The sequence below is a fragment of the Nomascus leucogenys genome, chromosome 2 (assembly GCF_006542625.1).
Source record: "Nomascus leucogenys isolate Asia chromosome 2, Asia_NLE_v1, whole genome shotgun sequence".
Taxonomy (NCBI): domain Eukaryota; kingdom Metazoa; phylum Chordata; class Mammalia; order Primates; family Hylobatidae; genus Nomascus; species Nomascus leucogenys.
Window position 1 is genome coordinate 120,776,483 of NC_044382.1, and position 22,464 is coordinate 120,798,946.

The 22,464-nt window shown below is 38.4% G+C and overlaps 1 protein-coding gene across 8 annotated transcripts in view; it reads left to right on the top strand.

The window, feature by feature from the left end:
- APC (APC regulator of WNT signaling pathway) overlaps positions 1–22,464 on the top strand; it is a 139,511-nt gene that overhangs the window by 109,018 nt on the left and 8,029 nt on the right. For 5 of the 8 annotated variants that reach the window (XM_030817639.1, XM_012505383.1, XM_030817621.1 and 2 more), the window contains 7 exons: positions 788–886; positions 4,263–4,641; positions 7,238–7,333; positions 12,421–12,560; positions 13,244–13,321; positions 14,171–14,287; positions 20,317–20,531. In XM_030817639.1, coding sequence (XP_030673499.1) covers positions 788–886; positions 4,263–4,641; positions 7,238–7,333; positions 12,421–12,560; positions 13,244–13,321; positions 14,171–14,287; positions 20,317–20,531 — 1,124 coding nt within the window. Of the gene's footprint in view, positions 1–787; positions 887–4,262; positions 4,642–7,237; positions 7,334–8,645; positions 8,700–12,420; positions 12,561–13,243; positions 13,322–14,170; positions 14,288–20,316; positions 20,532–22,464 lie in introns of all 8 variants that reach the window. The other 3 variants (XM_030817647.1, XM_030817655.1, XM_030817663.1) reach the window with 2 other exon arrangements.

Below are 22,464 nucleotides of genomic sequence, written 5' to 3' on the forward strand. Positions count from 1 at the left end.
CCAGTGACACCACAGCTTGACAGCAACATCTTTGAAATGACATGAGATACTTAATGATTTAACCCAACCTTTATCTCCAACCATACAGTACCTTGTGTTCTGTCCACATTACATTGGAACACTCCACGCTCTCTGTATTTGTACCTTTGCACAGTCTCCTCCTTCAGTCTCCTGTCACAAAATGCCTACCTTAAATGTTACTGATTTTATATAGCCTCTAATAGTTCATACGCAGTAATTTCTTTCTTCCTGTTTTCCCTCAGTATTTCGTTCATTCTTCTACTGCGGTGTTTATATTATATTGCACTGCAGTCATTTATTTTTTCATGTCTTTCTCTGGTAAAAGTTTCAAACAGACCTTTCTAAACTGTGAGATCTTAGAGAACTTGGACTATAGCAAATTCATACTTAGTTTTCTGGCAATTTGGAGCATTTCAGAATTTGAACATTCCTTCATTGCTTTTCATCAGTGAACTTATCTGAATGTGGTTTTATTTATTTAGATCTATGAAAAATTACTACCCTAGAATTTCTTCAGTCTTTGGTTAAGTCCATTCTGCAGTTTAATGTTCATATGCAAGAAACTCTCTTTTCTTTAGTTTTTCTCTAAAATATACTTAGTAAGCTTATAGGTAAAAAATATTTTAAACAGTTGTAATGGTCATACTTTTTATGATGTATTTAATTGTTTACCATAAAGACACTTCATTTGGAGTACCTTACCATGATGTTATCTGTATTTACCTGTAGTCTAAATTATACTATCTATAATTTGCTTAATTTTTAGGGTTCAGCTACACGAGTGGACCACGAAACAGCCAGTGTTTTGAGTTCTAGTAGCACACACTCTGCACCTCGAAGGCTGACAAGTCATCTGGGAACCAAGGTAACAGAAGATTACAAACCCTGGTCACTAATGCTATGAATACTTTGCTAAGACATTCTTGGCCAGGCGCAGTGGCTCACACCTGTAATCCCAGCATTTTGGGAGGCCAAGGCAGGTGGATCACTTGAGGCCAAGAGTTCAAGACCAGCCTGGGCAACGTGGCAAAACCCCGTCTCTACTAAAAATACAAAAATTAGCGAGCGTGGCGGCACACACCTGTGGTCCCAGCTACTCAGGAGGCTGAGGCATGAGAACAGTTTGAACCCAGGAGGCAGAGGTTGCAGTGAGCTTAAATTACACCACTTTCTAGTGGAGAATTCTGATTCACAGTCTCTTAAAGAAATGACATATTTTTATACAAAGTAGCATAAACAAAGGAAAAATCAGGATTATAAAAAGTGCCAGACTAGCTAATTTTTAATTCTTTTTCAGTCTTTACGTCCACTTTTCTGCAAGAGTACTGAGTTCCAGCCAAACTGGCTCACTTCCTTCTTCCTGAACACTCTCTGTGACTTTCTGCCTCCCTTCCTTGCCTACATTGGTGGGGACCACCATAAATGTCTGTCAGAATCCTAGCCAGCCTTCAAAACTCTTCTTGGGCTTTGCTTTTTAACAAAACATTTTCTGATTCCCAAGGTCCTCTTACCTCCCCATGTGATCCATCTGCCTCATTTGAATCACTAACAATTTGTATGAACCTGTCTTTTGGAAATCAAGAAATGTTTTTTTACTTATCTTTTGCTGTGTCTAACACGGTGCCTCCGCATGAGTAAATATGTATTGAGGTGAATGGAAAAATTATGGAAGTTGAGTGTTATTTCATGCTGATAAGTGAGCTTTCTTAGAGTATCTTTCTTAGATGTTAGCAAATATTTTAGGATTTGGGAATAATGTTTGAAAAGAAAATAGTTACTTTAGGCCGGATGTGGTGGCTCACGCCTGTAATCCCAGAAATTTGGGAGGCAGAGGTGGGTGGATCACTTGAGGCCAGGAGTTCAAAACTAACCTGACTAACATGGTGAAACCCGTCTCTACTAAAAATACAAAATTAGCCAGGTGTGGTGGCACATGGCTGTAATCCCAGCTACTCAGGAGGCTGAGGCAGGAGAATTGCTTGAACCTGGGAGGTGGAGGTTGCAGTGAGCCGAGATTGTGCCATTGCACTCGAGCCTGGGCAACGAGAGCAAAACTCCATTTCAAAAAAAAAAAAAAAAGAAGAGGAAAATATAATTACTTTATTAAAGTCAGAGATTTTATTTTATTTTTATTTATTTTATTTATTTATTTTTTTGAGACGGAGTCTTGCTCTGTTGCCCAGGCTGGAGTGCAGTGGCACAATCTTGGCTCACTGCAACCTCCACCGCCTGGGTTCAAGCAACTCTCCTGCCTCAGCCTCCCAAGTAGCTGGGATTACAGGTACATGCCACCACACCCGGCTAATTTTTTGTATTTTTAGTAGAGATGGGGTTTCGCCATGTTGGCCAGGCTGGTCTCAAAGTCCTGACCTCAGGTGATGCGCCCATCTCTGCCTCCCAAAGTGCTGGGATTACAGGCGTGAGCAACCGCACCCAGCCCATCAGAGATTTTAATATTCACTAAGATGAAATGAAATTCTAATATTACTAAACAACATATTTTCAATTAACTCGAATTCCATTAATTGTTTTCACAGCATACTCTATATACTCTTTCTTTACTGTAAATAATATAATAGCTCTTGAGAAATGTATTACTGAAATAACTAATGTTGATTTAAGTAATGATTTTAGAATAATCAATGATATTCTCACTATGAGGCTTAATCCTGTTTATACTTCTTGGGACCTGTTATATGCCAATCACTGTGCCAGGAGTTGTATGTACCTTATCTCTGGTCCCCTCTAAAATTCTATGAAGTATTCATATTTCTCTACATGAGAAAACTGAAGCAAAAAAAGTTTTAGACATGGAAATTTAATTCCAGATCTGTCTAACCTCAACATGTAGTTTTTACTATAAAGAAAATCTTGAATATTCAAGAGTACTTTTGTGTGAAAACTGGCAATTAGAATACTATTTCTTTTTGAAGTGATTTATGCATGATAATATTAAGACCCTAGTATGTATTTTGAATGCTAGCTACTGTCCTATACATGTATTATTTTTTTCATCTTAATGGAGAAAATCTTATTAGGTAGGTAAATTTCTCCATTTTGCAGCTCAGAAAACTGAGGCTCAGAGAAATCAAATAGCTTAACTATAATAGCATCACAGCTTGCTCCTAAGATGTAGAGCCAAAATTTGAACCTAGCTCCGGTGAAAACCCATTTATCCACAGTCTTATACTGCCTTCCTAAAACTTTCATATCTAAAGGTATGTGTGTATTTACACATTTAAAGCAGCATTTCTAAACCTCAGCACTATTGGCTGGATAATTCCTTGTTGCATTGTAGAATGTATAGTAACGTCCCTGGTCTCTACCCACTGGATCCCCCTAAAATACCCATCCTACAATTGTGACAACCAAAAATGTCTCCAAGATGCTGTCAAATGTGTCCTGATGGGGGCAAAATTGCCCCCAATTGAGAACCATTGACTCATAGAGATGATGCATTCTTTATATAATAGCCTCTACTTTTATATAACACCCTCTAGCGTTAAAATGAGTGGACCATGGTCCGGGATAACTGGGTGCCATTTTCCTGTTTCTAATCTGCTTCTAAGTAAATACTTAGAATTTATTGTCAGAGAGTAATTAGTACTTACCAGTTGCTTTTTAAAAAACTGACTACAAATCCTGGCTCTCACTCTGTATGATCATGGCATTTTCTTTTTTATGACAAAATGTTTTTAAATTTATAATCATATAATTTTAACAATATTATCATCTGATGAGAATTAATGATTGCTGAGAATTAGTACTTACATTTGTTGCAGAAATATTTTCTATTTATTGCTTATAGGTATAGATTAAAAGAAGTAAGATAAAGTTTTAAATTATGTAAAGAATTTAGATAAACTACATTCTCTATGTGTGTGAAATCCGTTGTTTTTCACTGATTATAGTCAGTGGATTAGCACCAACTGATATAGGCAAACAGCACCAACAGTTTGTTAGTGAGTGTGCAAAAACCTACTTTTTCTTTTAATACTGTATATTACCACTCATACTATTTACTCACATAAACAAATTGGTGATGATACATAGATTTTTAAATAACACTGATTACTTAATCCTGGAAAGGTTTTTGGGTTTTTTTTTTTTTTTGGCAGTGGGTGGGGAGGGTTGTTTTGTTTTTTTAGAGTTATAGTAAATATCCCATTCATCACTTAATTGGTTTTTGGCTTTTGGATATTAAAGTCATAATTTTGTTTCTAAACTCATTTGGCCCACAGGTGGAAATGGTGTATTCATTGTTGTCAATGCTTGGTACTCATGATAAGGATGATATGTCGCGAACTTTGCTAGCTATGTCTAGCTCCCAAGACAGCTGTATATCCATGCGACAGTCTGGATGTCTTCCTCTCCTCATCCAGCTTTTACATGGCAATGACAAAGACTCTGTATTGTTGGGAAATTCCCGGGGCAGTAAAGAGGCTCGGGCCAGGGCCAGTGCAGCACTCCACAACATCATTCACTCACAGCCTGATGACAAGAGAGGCAGGCGTGAAATCCGAGTCCTTCATCTTTTGGAACAGATACGCGCTTACTGTGAAACCTGTTGGGAGTGGCAGGAAGCTCATGAACAAGGCATGGACCAGGACAAAAATCCAAGTATGTTCTCTATAGTACATTGTAGTGCATGTTTCAAAGCAAATGTGAAATTTTTAAATAGAAAACATTTTTAGTTAATATGCTGTCTTTATGACTAAGAGGAGGAAATTCATATCAGCCATTTGTGCTACTCATATTTAAAGATTAGGTCTTTATTTCCCTAGAAGAATTTAGCAAAGGAAAATGTTATGTGCACTACTATAAGAACAGTAAGTCAAGAGAAATTTATACAGTCATAGCATAGTAGGGCCTTAGTAGAGCTAGGAAGAACTTGAGCAATTATGTTGCCCATCTTTCACTTCATAGCTGAAGCTCATTTCATAGATGAAAGTGATTTTACGTAAGTTCCTTTAGCCATTAGTGTCCAAACCATAATCTTTTACATTTGCATGTCATTATATTCAGGGGACACAGAGCAGCGTTACATCTGTTATGTTGTTTGCTCCTCACATCAACCTAGTGAAGTAGGAAGGGAAGGTATTATCATCTCCATTTTACAGATGAAAAAAACTGAGGCTCAGAAGAGCTAAAGGACTTAACTGTGGCCTCACACCTAGTAAGTGGTAGACCCAGGAACAGAGCCCAGATCTCCTGACTCTCAGCTCGGTGCTCTTCCTACTGTACTATCCAGCTGTAGACAGTGGACCCCAGTTGCTGGGAGTGATAATCCACCCAGCTCTTCACTCAGGAAGGGACCCTTAGACCCCAGCCCCACTCCCTCAGGAGCAGCATGGGAGTTAGGACCTGTGGGGCTATAACTTATTTCATTCCTGTAGCCAAGAACCAAAAGCAGTATGTAAGGTAAGACCTTCCTTTCACCTGATAAGAACTGACACACACACACACACACACACACACACACACACACACACACACACACACAACATGCACTACAAGTAGTTGATTCTACTGTTATCAGCCTATTGATGTGAAGAGGAGATGATACAAACATGACTTATGGACCTATAGCAGGTATTTTTAAGCTTAGGTATGAAGGTGAATTTCTTTGAAATCTAAAAATGTTCAAGAATAAGAAAGGCCAGGTGTGGTGGTTCATGCCTGTAATTGCAGCACTTTGGGAGGCTGAGACAGGAGGATTGCTTGAGCCCAGGAGTTTAAGACCAGCTGGGGAGCATAGTGAGACACTATCTCATTTTTTAAAAATTTAAAAAACATAAGAAAAAAGGGATTGCCTTTCATATCTATTTGTCCTGGGGTGAGGAGAACTAGTAAGATTTTACTGGGAGAACATTGCCTTCCTGGATTGTTTCTCTGGCTATCCACAATTACATAATGACCCACATTTTGTACTCTTGATATTTGTTCTCAAAAAATTAAATAGAATAAAATGATATTTCTTTTGAGAAGTTTTTAAAAAAATTATGTCAAATGAGTTTTGAAACCTTGTGCACAGTATTGAATATGGAGGTACATTTTCTTGGACACCCTTTTTAAAAATTTCTAGTATATTTACTATATACTAGGTATCTAGAAAAAATTCTAGATAATTTACTATCTAGTATATCTGTCTAACTTTTTTTTATTAGAGATCACATTTGTACATAGCCACTTGCTTTTTTTTCTGTTTGTATTGAGACACGGTCTCACACAAGCGCCCAGACTGTAATGCAGTGGTGTGATCACGGTTCACTGCAGCCTCAGCCTCCCAGGCTCAAGCACTCCTCCTACCTCAGCCTCCTGAGAGTATCTGCGACTACAAGCATGTGCCACCACAACTGACTAATTTTTTTTTTTTTTAAGAGGCGGGGTTTTGCCATATTTCACAGGCTGGTCTTGAACTCCTTGGGCTCAAGGATCTGCTCACTTCAGCCTCCCGGAGTGCTGGGATTACTGGTGTGAGCCACTGCAGCTAGCACCATGTGCTTTTAACCCACACTCATGATAGTAGTTTAAATAGAAATTATAAACTGGGCTAAGCACAGTGGTTTGTGCCTATAATTCTAGCACTTTGGGAAGCCCGGGCAGGAACGGCACTTGAGGCCAGGAGTTTGAGACTACCCAGGGCAACATAGCAAGACCCTATCTCTACAAAAATTTTAAAAATTAACTAGGGGTTGTGGGGTATGCCTGTAGTCCTAGCTGCTCTGGAGGCTGAGGCAGGAAGGTCACTTGAGCCCAGGAATACAAGGCTGCAGTGAAAGCTATGATCATTCCACTCGAGCCTGGGCAACAGAGCAAGACCCTGTTTTGTTTTTTGTTTTTTATTTTTAAAGAAAGAAATTATAAACAAAATTAAACCATTTTATACGAAAATGTTTTTATTATTTTGTATACTCAACATAATTTTAAATTATTAGCTATATGAGTAATAGCATAAACCTCCAAGACTTATTCTAAGAGACTTAGTCAAGGGCAGATGAGTGGTAAACATTTTTATGGAAACAAATCCCTTTATTCCTATTTTTTGTTCCACATTTGTAGTTTTTATTCATCCTTTCAGCAAATATTTGTTGATCCACTAGAATTCCATGGATTAGGGGTATATTAGTGATCCCTGCATATTTTTAAAGTACAGTAAACATCATTGCTCTTCAAATAACAAAGCATTATGGTTTATGTTGATTTTATTTTTCAGTGCCAGCTCCTGTTGAACATCAGATCTGTCCTGCTGTGTGTGTTCTAATGAAACTTTCATTTGATGAAGAGCATAGACATGCAATGAATGAACTAGGTAAGACAAAAATGTTTTTTAATGACATAGACAATTACTGATGGATTTTTAAATCATGATAGAAATTCAGTATAGTAAATAAAGATTTTTAATCATTGATGAATTAGGATATAAGGCCACCAACTTCTGTTATCAGCTGCTTCCTCTGTGTAGCAAAAAATTGTACCCTGGTTTCCAGCAGAGAAAGGATCCTGACTCACAGAAACAGCTACCCTGTCATAAGCTAACTTTTTCAAAATCGAAGCCAGAGTTTGAAAAAAAATGAAAAAATGGGTCACTCTTTGTCCCTTTTGCCAAAGTAGACTCTATATGTGCCAGCTGATGAGGATGGTAATTTGAATTATTTTGAAATGTGGAGCTACTGTATTGTAATTGAATTCAGTCACTTTTGATGAGCATCAGAGGGAATTATTAAGATTGTTATTTATCTTCATGGTTATTGGTACTTTACAGGATTTTCATCATAAGCAGCCTGGTATCTTTGAAATTGGTTAATATAGAAAAGTATTATGCTTTAAGTCAGAAACATTTCATTATAACTTTGAAATGATTACTCCTTTAGGTATGTATTTTCACACACTAAACCTTATATAACCAGCAGTGCACTCCATTTTTTATGTAATGGTTGTTCTTTGATTTCTAGGTTCATTTTGTACATGTGGTATTTATAAATTGCATCATGCTGAACCATCTCATGTGAACTGGATCTCTCTAGTCATGCCACAAGCAAGAACCATACACATAATTCCCATTTTACTGTAATTGTGCCCTTGCTTTTTGTGCCGTTTATGTTACATTATGTTCCAGTCCCCACTTTATATTCCTACCCCCTCATCGTTTCATTCGTCATTTATCTTAAAAGTGATGAAGTCATGAGACTCTTAACACAGAGAACCTGAACAGCCAAAAGTATTGTCTCTTTCAGAGTCATCACTTTGGGAGGCTCTGCACCTTAAGATTCAGGCCTGCCCTCTGGCCATGCTTTCCTTCCTAGTGGCCTAGCAATTGGCCTACCTGATTCTCTTTCCTCCCCCTGGTCTCCTGTGGATTCTCAGTTAATCTTATGAATTCTCCCCTCCTTAATACAATCTCAGCATTTGTGAACATTTTAAATTTTTTGAAATGCTAATCATAACAGGAAGGGGATAAAAAATAATGAATAAACAGAAAAACATTCAATTTTAAGATACCTCAAAAGTTATTCTGTAAATGTTCCTGTGTTCCAATGGATTGTAGACTAGGACTGAGACATTAATCATCTGGATTTCAAAATAAAACCTAGACTCAGTATTTGTTCCTCTTCCTTCTTCAGGTAGGAAGGCTACCCGGGGCATTTCATCACAGGAGCTAGGGCAGGGGCTTTCAGGTGAGGAGCAGGATGGGGCCTCTGGGGGTGTGACTGCTGGGGACATAGCCACAGGGGATTACCTTCTTCTCACTCCTCACCTCCAGATTTGCACTGGGCAAAAGGAGGATTAGGGTTTGTGGATTGCGGGGAGATAATAGTATAAGACAGCACAAGGTTTTGGCAGTAAGGGATAAGGAGAAAAGAAATCCCAAATAGGTGAAGAGGAATTCCTTAGTTCAGTCAGCTGGGATGGTCATTTGTACATATATGAAGATTCTACAGCTATCAGTCATTTAAGTTTGCACTTATTAGTATTAGAAGTTTTAGAATATAATTTCCATGATGTATGTTTATTGATTCCCAAATCTACCCCAGAAACTGTGCTAGGCACTAGATTTTTATAATGATTAAGACCTGGTTCTGGCTTTCAAGGAACTCACAGTTTATTCGCATTAGTGTTTCACAAAATATCTAAATCATAATGATCACCCAGAGGCAGTCATCAAACTGTGGATTTTCTGGCCCCGTAGCAAATAGAATCTCCAGGGGAAGGGCCTAGGAATCAATGTGATAAGTGGCCTGGCTGCTCCTTACGTTCAGGAAATTTTGTGAAACACCAATAGAATATTCTTGTTGAGCCTGTGATGTTTATTTTAGAACAAGGCATTTCATGCTAATGGTGACTATCTAAACCAAATAAAAGCAATATACTTTTTAAAATTATCAGTCTTTCTTTTGTTCATAAGAGTCTAAATTAAGGATTCTGTTGAATGTCACCTGAGTCTGTTGGTGCTCTACTATCAGTAATTTTACCCTATTGGGCAATACTTTGGTCTGTTTAGACCACTGTTTTCTAACAGGCACCAAGAAAATTGTGGAAGGACATGTTCATCATCTTTGCATTACCATGAAACATCCTGATTTTTCTTAGAGCAACCAGTTTTTAATTGTATCAGTCCAGTCATGAATTTGCATATTTTAGCAAATCCATTTATAGTTTTAACCTATGAATTCTATTCTGTGCCTCAAAATTCTCTGAAATCTTTTCATTTACCTGAAATCAAAAAGCACTTCCTCTTTTATCTGATAGTCTAAATTTTTTTGAATGTTCTTTTTTTATTAGCCATGTTCTTCCTGAATCTGTTGATTATCTGCCACATTCTTATTTAATCTTTATTTTCAGTATCAAGTCCTAAGATTTTTAGTTTTTCCATGCAAGAGTACTCAACTCTTTGATCATGTAACGCCTTCTTGGCATCTTCTTTAGGTGCATTTTATCTTTCTTAAGAAAGTATCCCAGTTATTGTCACACCAGGCAAGATTTTATACAGACAAAAGGCATAGTTTGTTTTGTTTTGGTATTGATCCTCTGCTTTAAAATACTCTACATCTTGGGGATCTCATTAGTATACCAGGCCAAGTCATAAGGTCTTCCATGTCAATTTCATGGATCAAAATTCTCAGTTCTTTTACAGGCTTCTTTTCTTTTACCCAAGTATAAAATGGTGGAATTCCTTGAAGCTCTTCCCTAGGCTCTCTTCCTTTCTCTCTATGCTTCTGTTATAGTTTTTGTTTTCAAATTTACAGCTCAATTTGAGTTCTTTCCCTGAGTTTTAGACACATTATTGAACTGATTATGTGACATCTTCCCTTAGGTGGTATTTTAGACACTTCTAACTCAACTGTCACAAACTGAATTGGTAATCTTTCCCATCCCTGAATCTCTTATCATTTCCCAGTTTCGTTTTCTCAGAAACTCCAACCCAGTCGCTCAAATTTCAAAATCTTGGAAATCATTCATGATGCCATCCTTATCCCCTGCAAATAGCAACTGACTGCTTTAATTCTGCTACTTAAAAGTATCTTAAGTCATCACTCTTCTCTTCATCCCCAGTCCAAGCCACCATCGTCTCTCGTGTTCTACAATACTTTGTCTTACTTCTCTTCCCATTTCCACTCACAGTCGATTTTGTTCACTGAAACCATAGTAATCTGTTTAGAATGTGCATCTAATTATTCCTTTTTCTGCATAAAATCTTTAATATGGCATATAAAGTCTTACGTGATCTGGCATCTACCCATGTTTATAGCCTCATTTTGTGGCCCTCTCCTTGCTGTTAAATATTTCAGGCCCAGAGGCCCTTTTACATGCTGTTTCCTTTGCCTAGAATGTGTCTTTCTTCTTCCTGCCCCACCCTTGTTAGATATGCATTCATCTGGCCGGACCTGGTGGCTCATGCCTGTAATCCCAGCACTTTGGGAGGCCAAGGCAGGAGAATCACTTGAACCTAGGAGTTCGAGACCAGCTTGTGCAACATAGTGGTACCCTGTCTCTACCAAAATAAAAAATAAAAGATATACGTTCATCCTTTATGTTTCAACTTAAACATTAAAACATTTTTTCCTCAGCCTTTTTCTTAGGGAGCCTAATCCCAGGTCTAAGTTAAGTCCACCTATTATATCACCCTGTGCTTCTGCATAGTTCATCTATCTTTGCCCCAATCTGTACGCTCTTCGTAAAGACGGTGACTGATTTTTGTTCACTGTCTATGTATTTTGCCACTGTTGCAGGTGAATGGAGGAAAATTTTCCTAAATATGATTTGGGTTTTCTTTAACCAAAATAATTTTCACTTACCTATATTCAAACATGTCTGTCATTCGTGCTAGTCATAAAGTTTTGCATAAATCTTCCTACATTTAAATCCCTTGGCTTGGAATTCTTGAGCCAAGACAGAACTTTGTTTTACAAACTTGCAGATTCTTCTACATACTGAACTTTCCAGATCACTTATTAAAAATGTTAACGTACTGGCTCTCTTTCAGATGAATGGCCTAATTAGACTTGTAGTATCCAAGAATTGCCTGTTTATATTCATCTTTTTCTTTCTGAGTCCCGTGATGATTAATATTTGATGAATTATATTTTGAATAGCCTCCACATGCATTTTTCTCTTTTGTTCACTTCCTAACCATTTTGCTTCACTGTTTTTTTAACTGCTTCCTTTGTGTCTTTCCCATTCCTTTCCCTTTGTTTTCTCCTTGACTTCCTAGTGTTGGCCATTGTGGGCATTGTTGAGCATTTTCAGTGGAAAGAATCAGGGGAAAGAAAATACTAAATCTTAGTATAGTTAATATTTGATACTATCAAAGAGAAGTAAGAAATGTTTCGAAAAACACAAATAAGTAGATTTATATAACTTAATAAATTGAACAGATAATCATTTTTTGTAAAAAAAAAAAAAAACTCTTTAGTTTTTCTTCATGCACAGTTTCATTTAAAGGCATCAGTATTCCTATGGGTAATTATTTGCCAAAAAAAAAAAAAATTAAAATAGGCCACAGTGTATGACAATAAAGAGTGTTTATAAAGCCCTAATAATAATAATAAGTTACCTTTTTCTGCTTATGTTCAGGAAGAACTAGTGTTAGAAAATAGCCTTCTTCACTGTGGGCAAGGTGCAGTGTATATGCAGTAAACAGAAAATAATTATTTCACTTAGCAAGATAAGGGGCTGGAGGGTGGAGAAACTGGCATAAAATGGAATAGTTGTCAGTTGTACTTTATAAATATACAAAAGTTCTTTATAACAGTTTTGTAGCTTATAATTCTAAAGGCAAATTTAAACCATATATTCTCATTCATTGAGTTTTTTTTCCTAATATTTAAGTTACCAACTTGTTACCAGTTTGTTTTATTTTAGATGATTGTCTTTTTCCTCTTGCCCTTTTTAAATTAGGGGGACTACAGGCCATTGCAGAATTATTGCAAGTGGACTGTGAAATGTATGGGCTTACTAATGACCACTACAGTATTACACTAAGACGATATGCTGGAATGGCTTTGACAAACTTGACTTTCGGAGATGTAGCCAACAAGGTATGTTTTTATAACATATATTTCTTAAGATAGCTCAGGTATGAGTTAATTTGCTTTCATACAAACACATTTCACTGATTTTCTTTTTTTTCACTCTCCTCATTAAACGATGACTGATAAAAACCTATGCTTCACAAATTCACTTATCTTTACTCATTTGGTTGTCTTATGCCTAAACAAAAGCAAAGCTACATCTACAGATGGAACACAGTAGTGAATTTATGTAATTGCATTAAAAACACCATTCATAAGAATATACTTGTAGGGATCATTTCTGTGATCCATTACTAGAGAAGTTTGACTGTGTAGAATTAAAAAATAAAAGATAAAACGCTTCCTAGGAATGGGATTAAAAATCTAAAAATTCTTATGACCAAGGCAAGTGTTAGACACACATTGATTCCATCCAAATAAGAGGCTTTACTCTAAAACCTGTTGCTTATCATTTCTCACCACTTATTCACTTTATTTCTCTAGTTTGGCAAAGGAAGAACAGATAGCGAAGAATTAGGAGAATATTTGTCTTTTATTTAGGTAATCTTATTCTAGATTTTTTATGAGTGAAATATCAGTTATGATTAAAACAAAATAATGAAAACTGAATTAGACATTTAGTAGCCAAAAATAAAGCTTGGCTTCAAGTTGTCTTGTTGATGATCCTCTGTTCTGTATCTAATTCACAGGCTACGCTATGCTCTATGAAAGGCTGCATGAGAGCACTTGTGGCCCAACTAAAATCTGAAAGTGAAGACTTACAGCAGGTACTATTTAGAATTTCAACTGTTTTTCTTTTTTCTCTTTTTCTTTGAGGCAGAGTCTCACTCTGTCACCAAGACTAGAGGGCGGTGGTGCAATCTCAGCTCACTGCAACCTCTGCCTCCAGGGTTCAAGCAATCCTCCCACTTCAGCCTCTGGAGGCTGGGCCTACAGGTGCACGCCACCATGCCAAATGAATTTCTGTATTTTTTGTAGACACGGGGTTTCACCACACCTGGGCTCAAGCAGTCTGCCCACCTCAACATCTCAAAGTGCTAGGATTAAAGGCATGTGCCACCATGCCCAGCTAATATCCTGATTTAGATTGTTGCTCAGTATTTACTATCTCATGTATAAAAGATAGTTCCATTAACACTAGAAAAAGAAAAATAATTATATTGTGGTTATACTGTAGGAAATCTTTTTGGCACTGTAGTAGCATTTAGGAGGAATTAAAAAAAAAAAAAAAAAAAAAAACAGGATCTCCCTCTCTTGCCCAGGCTGGAGTGCAGTGGTGCAGTTATGGCTCACAGTAACCTCAAGCTCCTGGGATCCTCCTTCTTCAGTCTCCCAAGTAGCTAGAACTACTGCAGGCACATGCCACCATGCCCAGCTAATTTTTAAGAAGTTTTTGTAGAGACGAGGTCTCACTGTGTTACCCAGAAGGTCTTGAACTCCTGGTCTCAGGAGATCCTCCTGCCTCAGCCTCCCAAAGTGATAGGATTACAGGCGTGACCACAGCTACCCAGAATTTCTTTCTTAGTAAATTTATATTCTTACCGCTAGCATTAAAAACAAAAAAGCAACTAGTATGATTTTATGTATAAATTAATCTAAAATTGATTAATTTGCAGGTTATTGCAAGTGTTTTGAGGAATTTGTCTTGGCGAGCAGATGTAAATAGTAAGAAGACGTTGCGGGAAGTTGGAAGTGTGAAAGCATTGATGGAATGTGCTTTAGAAGTTAAAAAGGTACCTTTGAAAACATTTAGTACTATAATATGAATTTCATGTTTGGCTTTTTTTTGCTGCCTTCTTTTAGCCGTGAGATTCCCTAATTTCTTACCTGTGTATTATTTAGTACTATAATATGAATTTCATGTTTGGCTTTTTTTGCTGCCTTCTTTTAGCCATGAGATTCCCTAATTTCTTTTTTGAGATGGGGTCTCTTTCTCTCGCCCAGGCTGGAGTGCAGTGGCCTGATCTTGGCTCACTGCAACCTCCGCCTCCCATGTTCGAGCAATTTTCCTGCCTCAGCCTCCTGAGTAGCTGGGATTACAGGTGCACGCCACCACTCCCAGCTAATTGTATTTTTAGTAGAGATGGGGTTTCACCATGTTGGTAAGGCTGGTCTCGAACTACTCCTGACTTTGTGATCTGCCCAACTCGGCCTCCCAAAGTGCTGGGATTACACAGTGCTGGGATTACACAAAGTGCAAGCCATCACGCCCAGCCTAGATTCCGTAATTTCTTACCTGTTTATCTCACCAGTCCATGGTTTTAGAGTACCATAAACTCCTAAAGCACTAAGGTAGAAAAGATTATACAAGGAGATTTAATGTATATCAGGGTTTCTCAGCCTCAGCACTATAGACATTTTTGACCAGATAATTCTTCGTTTTGCTGGGGCTGACCTGTGCATTGTAGATTGTTTAGCAGCATCCCTGGCCTTTGCCAACTGGCTGCAAATATACCCTCCCCCTAGTTATACTGATCAAAATTGTCTCCAGATATTGTCAGATGTCTGTGGGAGGGAGGAAGGACAACGTCACCACCAGTTAAGAATCACTGGTATAAGTGTTACCTTTGTGCCCTCCAAATCTCAGTCCCCTCAAATTTTCATGGTCAACTTATCAAGAGGTGATCAGAGCCAAGGGTGAGGAATCATCAAATAATAATTTGTTTACAGAAGGAAGTAACTCCAGGCAGTCCATCTGCTTCAGAAACTAGGCTAAATTTAAAAAGAAAAAAAAAAAGTAAACTTGAAATCTGAGAGGGACCAAGCAAGTCGTCTTAGCTAGTCTAGGTTTCGTTTCACTCAGCTAGTCCTCCTACACCCACAGCCTACATGGTCTTCTTCAAAACTTTCCTCTTCAGAGAAGGCAAAAGGCTTATTTTTTGTTGGTTTAGTTGTGCATTTTTGGTAAAGTATATTATTTTATTCTTGGAAAACCCTTGAAAATTTATCAGATAGAAAAGCATTCAGCTAAATTATTAGTTAGAAAGATAATATTCAAATATACTTAGCATCTGCATAAAAATACCTGTAACACTGTTGAATGGAGAGAAGACATTTCAGAAAAGAACATGGCCAATAAGCCCTTGAAAAGATACTTAATATCATTAATCATCAGGGAATGCAAATTAAAACTACAATGAGGTACCATTACGCATATCATATTGATTAAAATTTAGAAGATTGACCATGCATTTTCAAGGATGTTGAGCAGCTGGAAATCATGTATTCTGCTAGTGGGAATGTAAAATGGTATAATCACTTTGGAGAACATTTGGCAGTGTTTTTAAGTTAAACATACACCTACCATATGACCCAACCATTCCACTTCTAAGTATTTTCCCAAGTGGAGCAAAAATGCTGTCACGAAGACTTACACACAGATATCCACAATAATTTATGATAGCCAAAAACTAGAAATAACTATGTATGTCAGCAGGTGAATGGTAAGCAAATTGTGGAATATTTGTACAAAGTAATAGGACTCGGCCGTGAAAAAGAATGACTATTGATACATGCAGTAATCTGTAGTGACAGAAAACAGATTAGTGGTGGCCTGGGGTTGGGAGTGGAAGGGAAGAGGAGGATTACGAGAGGGTACTAGGAAACTTTTGGGGATGATATAAATGTTATCTTGATTGGACTGGCGGTTTTATGGGTGTATACATGCATGAAAAATTATCAAATTGTAAACTTGAAATGTGTGCAGTTTATTATTGTTCAATTATATTTCAATAAAGTTCAAAGAAATTAGTGCTTGCACACTTAAGTACTCCTACTCTAATAACCCTGTGCAGTTTCAGAAGGATTTAATGTGTGTATGTATTATGAGAATTTGCACTGCTGCTAACTGGTTCATGACTTAATTCTCTCTCAAGGAACTAAACTCTTCTATAAAATTTTTTTTTTTTTTTTTTTGAGATGGGAGTCTTGCTGTGCCGCCAGGCTGGAGTGCAGTGGCAGGATCTCGGCTGACTGCAACCATCGACTCCCTGGTTCAAGCGATTATCCTGCCTCAGCCTCCCAAGTAGCTGGGATTATAGGCATGCGCCACCACGCCCAGCTAGTTTTTGTATTTTTAGTAGAGACGGGGTTTCACCGTGTTGGCCAGGATGGTCTTCATCTCCTGACCTCGTGATCCGCCTGCCTTGGCCTCCCAAAGTGCTGGGATTACAGGCATGATATAATGCATGGTCAATCTTGGAAAAACTAGCCATCAGAAATTTATAATATCCAGTTCTGATTTGGGCCTAATTCTGGTTAGCAGTATTAGAATTTATTTATTTTTTCCCTCTTTTTCTACATTTAGTGCAGCAGTCATGAACATTCTTCTCTTTTTCATTCAACATCAATTCTCTCTCAACTTCAGCTGCTAATGAGCAAGAGAATAAGAACTACCTTCTAGCGTCCCTGCGTGTTCCACATCACTTTAACTCACTCAGAGCTCTTACTCTAGAGCTGTCCTTTACCAGCACTATGTGCTCCGTTCACTTGAAGCTGTTGGTCCCTTACTCTTGTCTTCTACATCTTCTCTACTGGATCCTTCTTTTTTATGTTGCAGCTCTCTAGAAGAAGCCCAATATTTTGAAAACAAAAATTTTCTGTGGCTTCTTCTATTACAGTGTTTCTCTTTTCCAGTAACAACCAAAACCCTGAACAATGGTTTTGACCAAATACCTTTGTGTATCAGAGTGTTTCTGTGGCAATTACAATTTGACAGTTGACTTTGAATTGCTTCATTTCGAAACTGGCCGTACTATCTTGAGTTCCTCCTAATTTTGCTTCTGACACAACCCTTCTCCTTGATCATAAAATCTAGATTTGTAGATTTATCTAAGTTTTTCTGTTCTACCTTCACCTGTATTTTATACTTTTTGGTCACTCACTTTTGCTGCTACTACTTATATTAATAGCCTCTAATTATTTATTTTGTGTCTTCTAATTTGAACTTTAAAAGCATTTTTGAAATAAAACCTCTGGGCCTTGACATGTAGCCCCACAGAGAGGAACTTTTCTATTTTTCTACCTTCAACTCTCAACTCTGGGCCAGTTGCAGCTTAATTCAGTCCTTTAAATTCTTGCTTTTTTTGTTCTCAGGATACTTGGAGTGCCCCACCTTTATCTCAGTCACAGTGTAATTAAAATTGGGCTCATCTTGATTGATGTGAGAAGGACAAAAGCACTTCTTGCATAAAAGCACTCTACCTGCCTCCTACCACTTACCTGACAAATTGTGTCTAAACCTGCTCCTAGATTGTTTTGTTCACTTAATTTCTTGATGAAGAGAATAAAGTAGCTCACTTTTTATTGGGTTAGACCCAAAATGTTTGCTGTGACATTCAAGGCCTGGCTTTTGTCTCTCTCAACTTACTTTCCACTGTTCCCCATCATGGACTGTGATCTCCTTTGCATCTTCTTTCTGGGTTATCAGTGCTCCAGCGCTGATTCCCACTTCCCTGCCTTTCCTCATTCTCCTTCCCCTGCCAGCAGCAACTGGCTTCTCTTCTCTCTGAATGTACAGGTCTTATCCTCCTAAAGAGCTGTTCTCCTCCATGAAATATTTGATTGATTTGATTAAATTCAGGCTGTAATAATTTTTCCTTTGGAGCACTTTGTTTCATGTATATTTTTGTATCTTTTTTCCCCCCAAAGCCAATTGCTAACATCTTCAATCACAGGTATCAGTTTGCTATGTTTGTATGCTCTGGAGTGCCTCTCATTGCAATAGGCACAGAGTTGATTTCTAATTAATGTTTGTTTCCTGATGGAAATATAGTAAGAAGACAGATTGACATCACCATCATGGCAAGTTTTGGGTTTGGGTTTTTTTTTTTTTTTGGTTTTGCTTTTGCTTTTGCTTTTTTGAGACAGGGTCTCACTCTGCCACACAGCCTTGACCTCCTGGGCTCAAGCTAGCCTCCCGCCTCAGCTTCTCAAGTAGCTGGACCTATAGGTGTGCACCACCATGCCTGGCTTTTTTTTTGTGTGTGTGTGTGTGTGTGACCGAGTCTCACTCTGTCACCTAGGCTGGAGTACAGTGGCGCAATCTTGGCTCACTGCAACCTCTGCCTCCCTGGTTCAAGCGATTCCCCTGCCTCAGCCTCCCAAGTAGCTAGGATTACAGGTGCTCACCACCACACCTGGCTAATTTTTTGTATTTTAGTAGAGACAGGGTTTCACCATATTGGTCAGGATGGTCTCGATCTCCTGACCTCGTGATCCACGCACCTTGGCCTACCAAAGTGCTGGGATTACAGGCATGAGCCATTGCGCCTGGCCACCTGGCTACTTTTTATATTTTTTGTAGAGATTGAGTATTGCCATGTTGCCCTGGCTGGTTTTTAACTCCTAGGCTTAAGCGATCCACCCACCTCAGCCTCCCAAAGTGCTGGGCCTGAAGGCATAAGCCACCGCACCCAGCACATGGCAAGTTTTTGACCCAATACCTTCAATTTTGTATCAGAGTGTTTCTGTGACAATTACAATTTGACAGTTGACTTTGATAATTGTATGTTAGGGAGTTCCAGGTTTTCGTAATTTGTTATGTGGGGAATTTTAAGAAATTATAGCTTTTCTAGTACCCTTTATTGTTTTTATAAATTACATTGTTAATTTTGAATCAACCACATATATATAATGCTTTTTATATAAACAGAATATTGTATATACTACACTGCAACTTGCTCTTGTCCTTTAATAATACTTCCAAGATATATTTCCATATCTATGTATGGTTTACAGAATTTTTAAAATCTACTTTCTTTTTTTTTTTTTGAGACAGGGTCTCACTGTCAACCAGGCTTGAGTGCAGTGGCGCGATCATGGCTTACTGCAGCCTTGACCTCCCAGGCTCAAGTAATCCTCCCAAGTAGCTGTGACTGCAGGCACGTGCCACCATACCCAGCTAAATTTTTTTTGTATTTTTTGTACAGACGGGATTTCACCATGTTGGTCCAGGCTGGTCTCAAATTCCTAAACTCCCAATCACACCAGTCAGCCTTCCAAAGTGCTGGGATTACAGGCATGAGCCACCAGGCCGCGCCTTTCTTTTTTTTTTTTTTTTTTTTTTTTTTTAAAGATAGAGTTTCGCTCTGTCACCCAGGCTGGAATGCAGTGTTGCAGTCTTGGCTCACTGCGACTTCTGCCTCCCAGGTTCAAGCGATTCTCCCACCTCAGCCTCCCAAGTAGCTGGGATTACAGGCACCTGCCATCATGCCTGGGTAATTTTTTTTGTATTTTTGTAGAGACAGGGTTTTACCACGTTGGCGAGGCTGGTCTTGAACTCCTGACCTCAGATGATCCACCCGTCAGCCTCCCAAAGTGCTGGGATTACAGGCATGAGTCACTGTGCCCAGCCACATGCCGGGCCTTAATCCACTTCCTATTTACTTTTTTTTTTCTTTTTTCAAGCAACCCCAGCCTGAGAATAACCCACATTCTATTCTGAAAATGTTTTCTTTTCATAATGCACATCAGTTGTGCCTCATACTCTAAGATGTGTGTACTATCTAAACACTTAGAATAAAGTTTATAAAAGTCATTAGTTAAATATTGTGTTCTGCTTGTTTTATAGAGATATCACTGATATAAATACTATTTGGTATTTTATGAACATTTTTCTAAATGGAAAGTTCTTAATTTACCAGTGAGGGATGGGCAATAGGATAGATTAAAAAATAGCTTTTATTCAATATCAGTAACATAGAAGTTAATGAGAGACAAATTCCAACTCTAATTAGATGACCCATATTCTGTTTCTTACTAGGAATCAACCCTCAAAAGCGTATTGAGTGCCTTATGGAATTTGTCAGCACATTGCACTGAGAATAAAGCTGATATATGTGCTGTAGATGGTGCACTTGCATTTTTGGTTGGCACTCTTACTTACCGGAGCCAGACAAACACTTTAGCCATTATTGAAAGTGGAGGTGGGATATTACGGAATGTGTCCAGCTTGATAGCTACAAATGAGGACCACAGGTATATATAGAGTTTTATATTACTTTTAAAGTACAGAATTCATACTCTCAAAAAGACCTAATTGTAAGCAATGTTTTACATAATCATGAAAGTTTTAAGCCAAAATATATTTATTATTGTGAAAAGATAACTACTAACTCTTAGTTTAACTCATTAGTGTACTTAATGTAATAAGAGTTTATACTATTATAAAGGAGACTAAATTAAGCAAATGATAGTTGAGAGGTGTAGCCCATAGGTGGAGGAAAAAAAAGTCACAAATATTGGAACAAAATAATCCATTTCTATTAGTATAGTATAAAAGAGTATGAAAACAAAATTTAAAACAAGACAAAAACTAAGAGCAAGATCCAGAGACTGTAAAGGTTCACATTTTTCTAATGATGTCTTAGTATCCATAATAATAATTTTTTTGGGGGGGGGATGGGGTCTCACTCTGTCGCCCAGACTGGAGGGCACTGTTGCAATCTCAGCTCACTGCAACCTCCTGGGTTCAAGCGATTGTCCCACCTCAGCTTCCCAACGAGCTGGGACTACAGATGCACACCACCACACCCGGCTAATTTTTCTATTTCTTGGTAGAGATGGGGTTTCACCATGTTGTCCAGCTGCTCTAAAACTCCTGGCCTCCAGTGACCCACCTGTCTCAGCCTCCCTAAGTGCTGAGATTACAAGTGTGAGCCACCGCTCCCGGCCAATAATCATAATATTATTTAGCTAACGGCCATTCATCCAATCTGCTAGAGTTGCAAAACCTAAGAGAGTGCCTCAGATACAGGGCACGCATTTTCAGAACTCGGATTCTGTATTATGTCAACAAAAATGCAACTGTCTTTTTTTTTTTTTTTTTTTTTGAGATGGAGTCTTGCACTCTTGCCCAGGCTGGAGTACAGTGGCACAATCTCTGCTCACTGCAACCTCTGCCTTTGGGGTTCAAGCGATTCTCCTGCCTCAGCCTCCTGAGTAGCTGAGATTACAGGTACCCTCCACCATGCCCAGCTAATTTTTATATTTTTAGTAGAGACGGGGCTTCACCATGTTGGCCAGGCTGGTCTTGAACTCCTGACCTTAGGTGATCCGCCCGCCTCAGCCTCCCAAAGTGCTGGGATTATAGGCATGGGCTACCACACCTAGCCAAAAATATGGTTATTTTTTATAGCTTATTCATTTTTTAAGTCTGTGATACAGAAACTACAAGCCTAGTCTCCCTTTCTGCTATGCAGAGAAGATTTAAGTCCAGTAACTACTGGACTGCTAAGAGAAGACGACCATGTTAAAGCTTATTGTGTACCCTTGCCAATCAGTTTTAAAGCCCACTAAAGCTGAATATGCTGTCATTAATCTTCAGTTTGCCTGCATTAAACAAGCTGTTGCTCTTTCATGTCCAGAGTTCATTATACTGATTCTCACTCCTTGTTTTTATATGCCTTAAATGTTTCAAAAACTTTAATTTACTTTATTTTTAAAAAATAATAAGCACACAGTCTGCCAACGAGCAGTTTTTCTTTTCTTTTCTTTATTTATTTTTTTTTTTTAAAGGTGGAGTCTCACTCTGTTTTCCAGGCTGGAGTGCAGTGGTGTGATCTCGGCTCACTGCAACCTCCGCCTCCCAGGTGACTCTCCTGGCTCAGCCTCCTGAGTAGCTGGGACTACAGGCATGCACCACCACACCCGGCTAATTTTTGTATTTTTAGTAGAGACAGGGTTTCACAATGTTGGCCAGGCTGGTCTTGATCTCCTGACCTCAGGTGATCCGCCTGCCGCAGCCTCCCAAAGTGCTGGGATTACAGGCATAAGCCACTGTGTCCGGCCAAGAGCACTTGTAAGAGGGATGGCAGTATCACAAAATCAAGCCAGAGATACAGAGATTACTCTAAAAAGTAAGTGTACTAATCTAAGAGCTTATAATTTGCACTGACTGCAGAAAGATCTT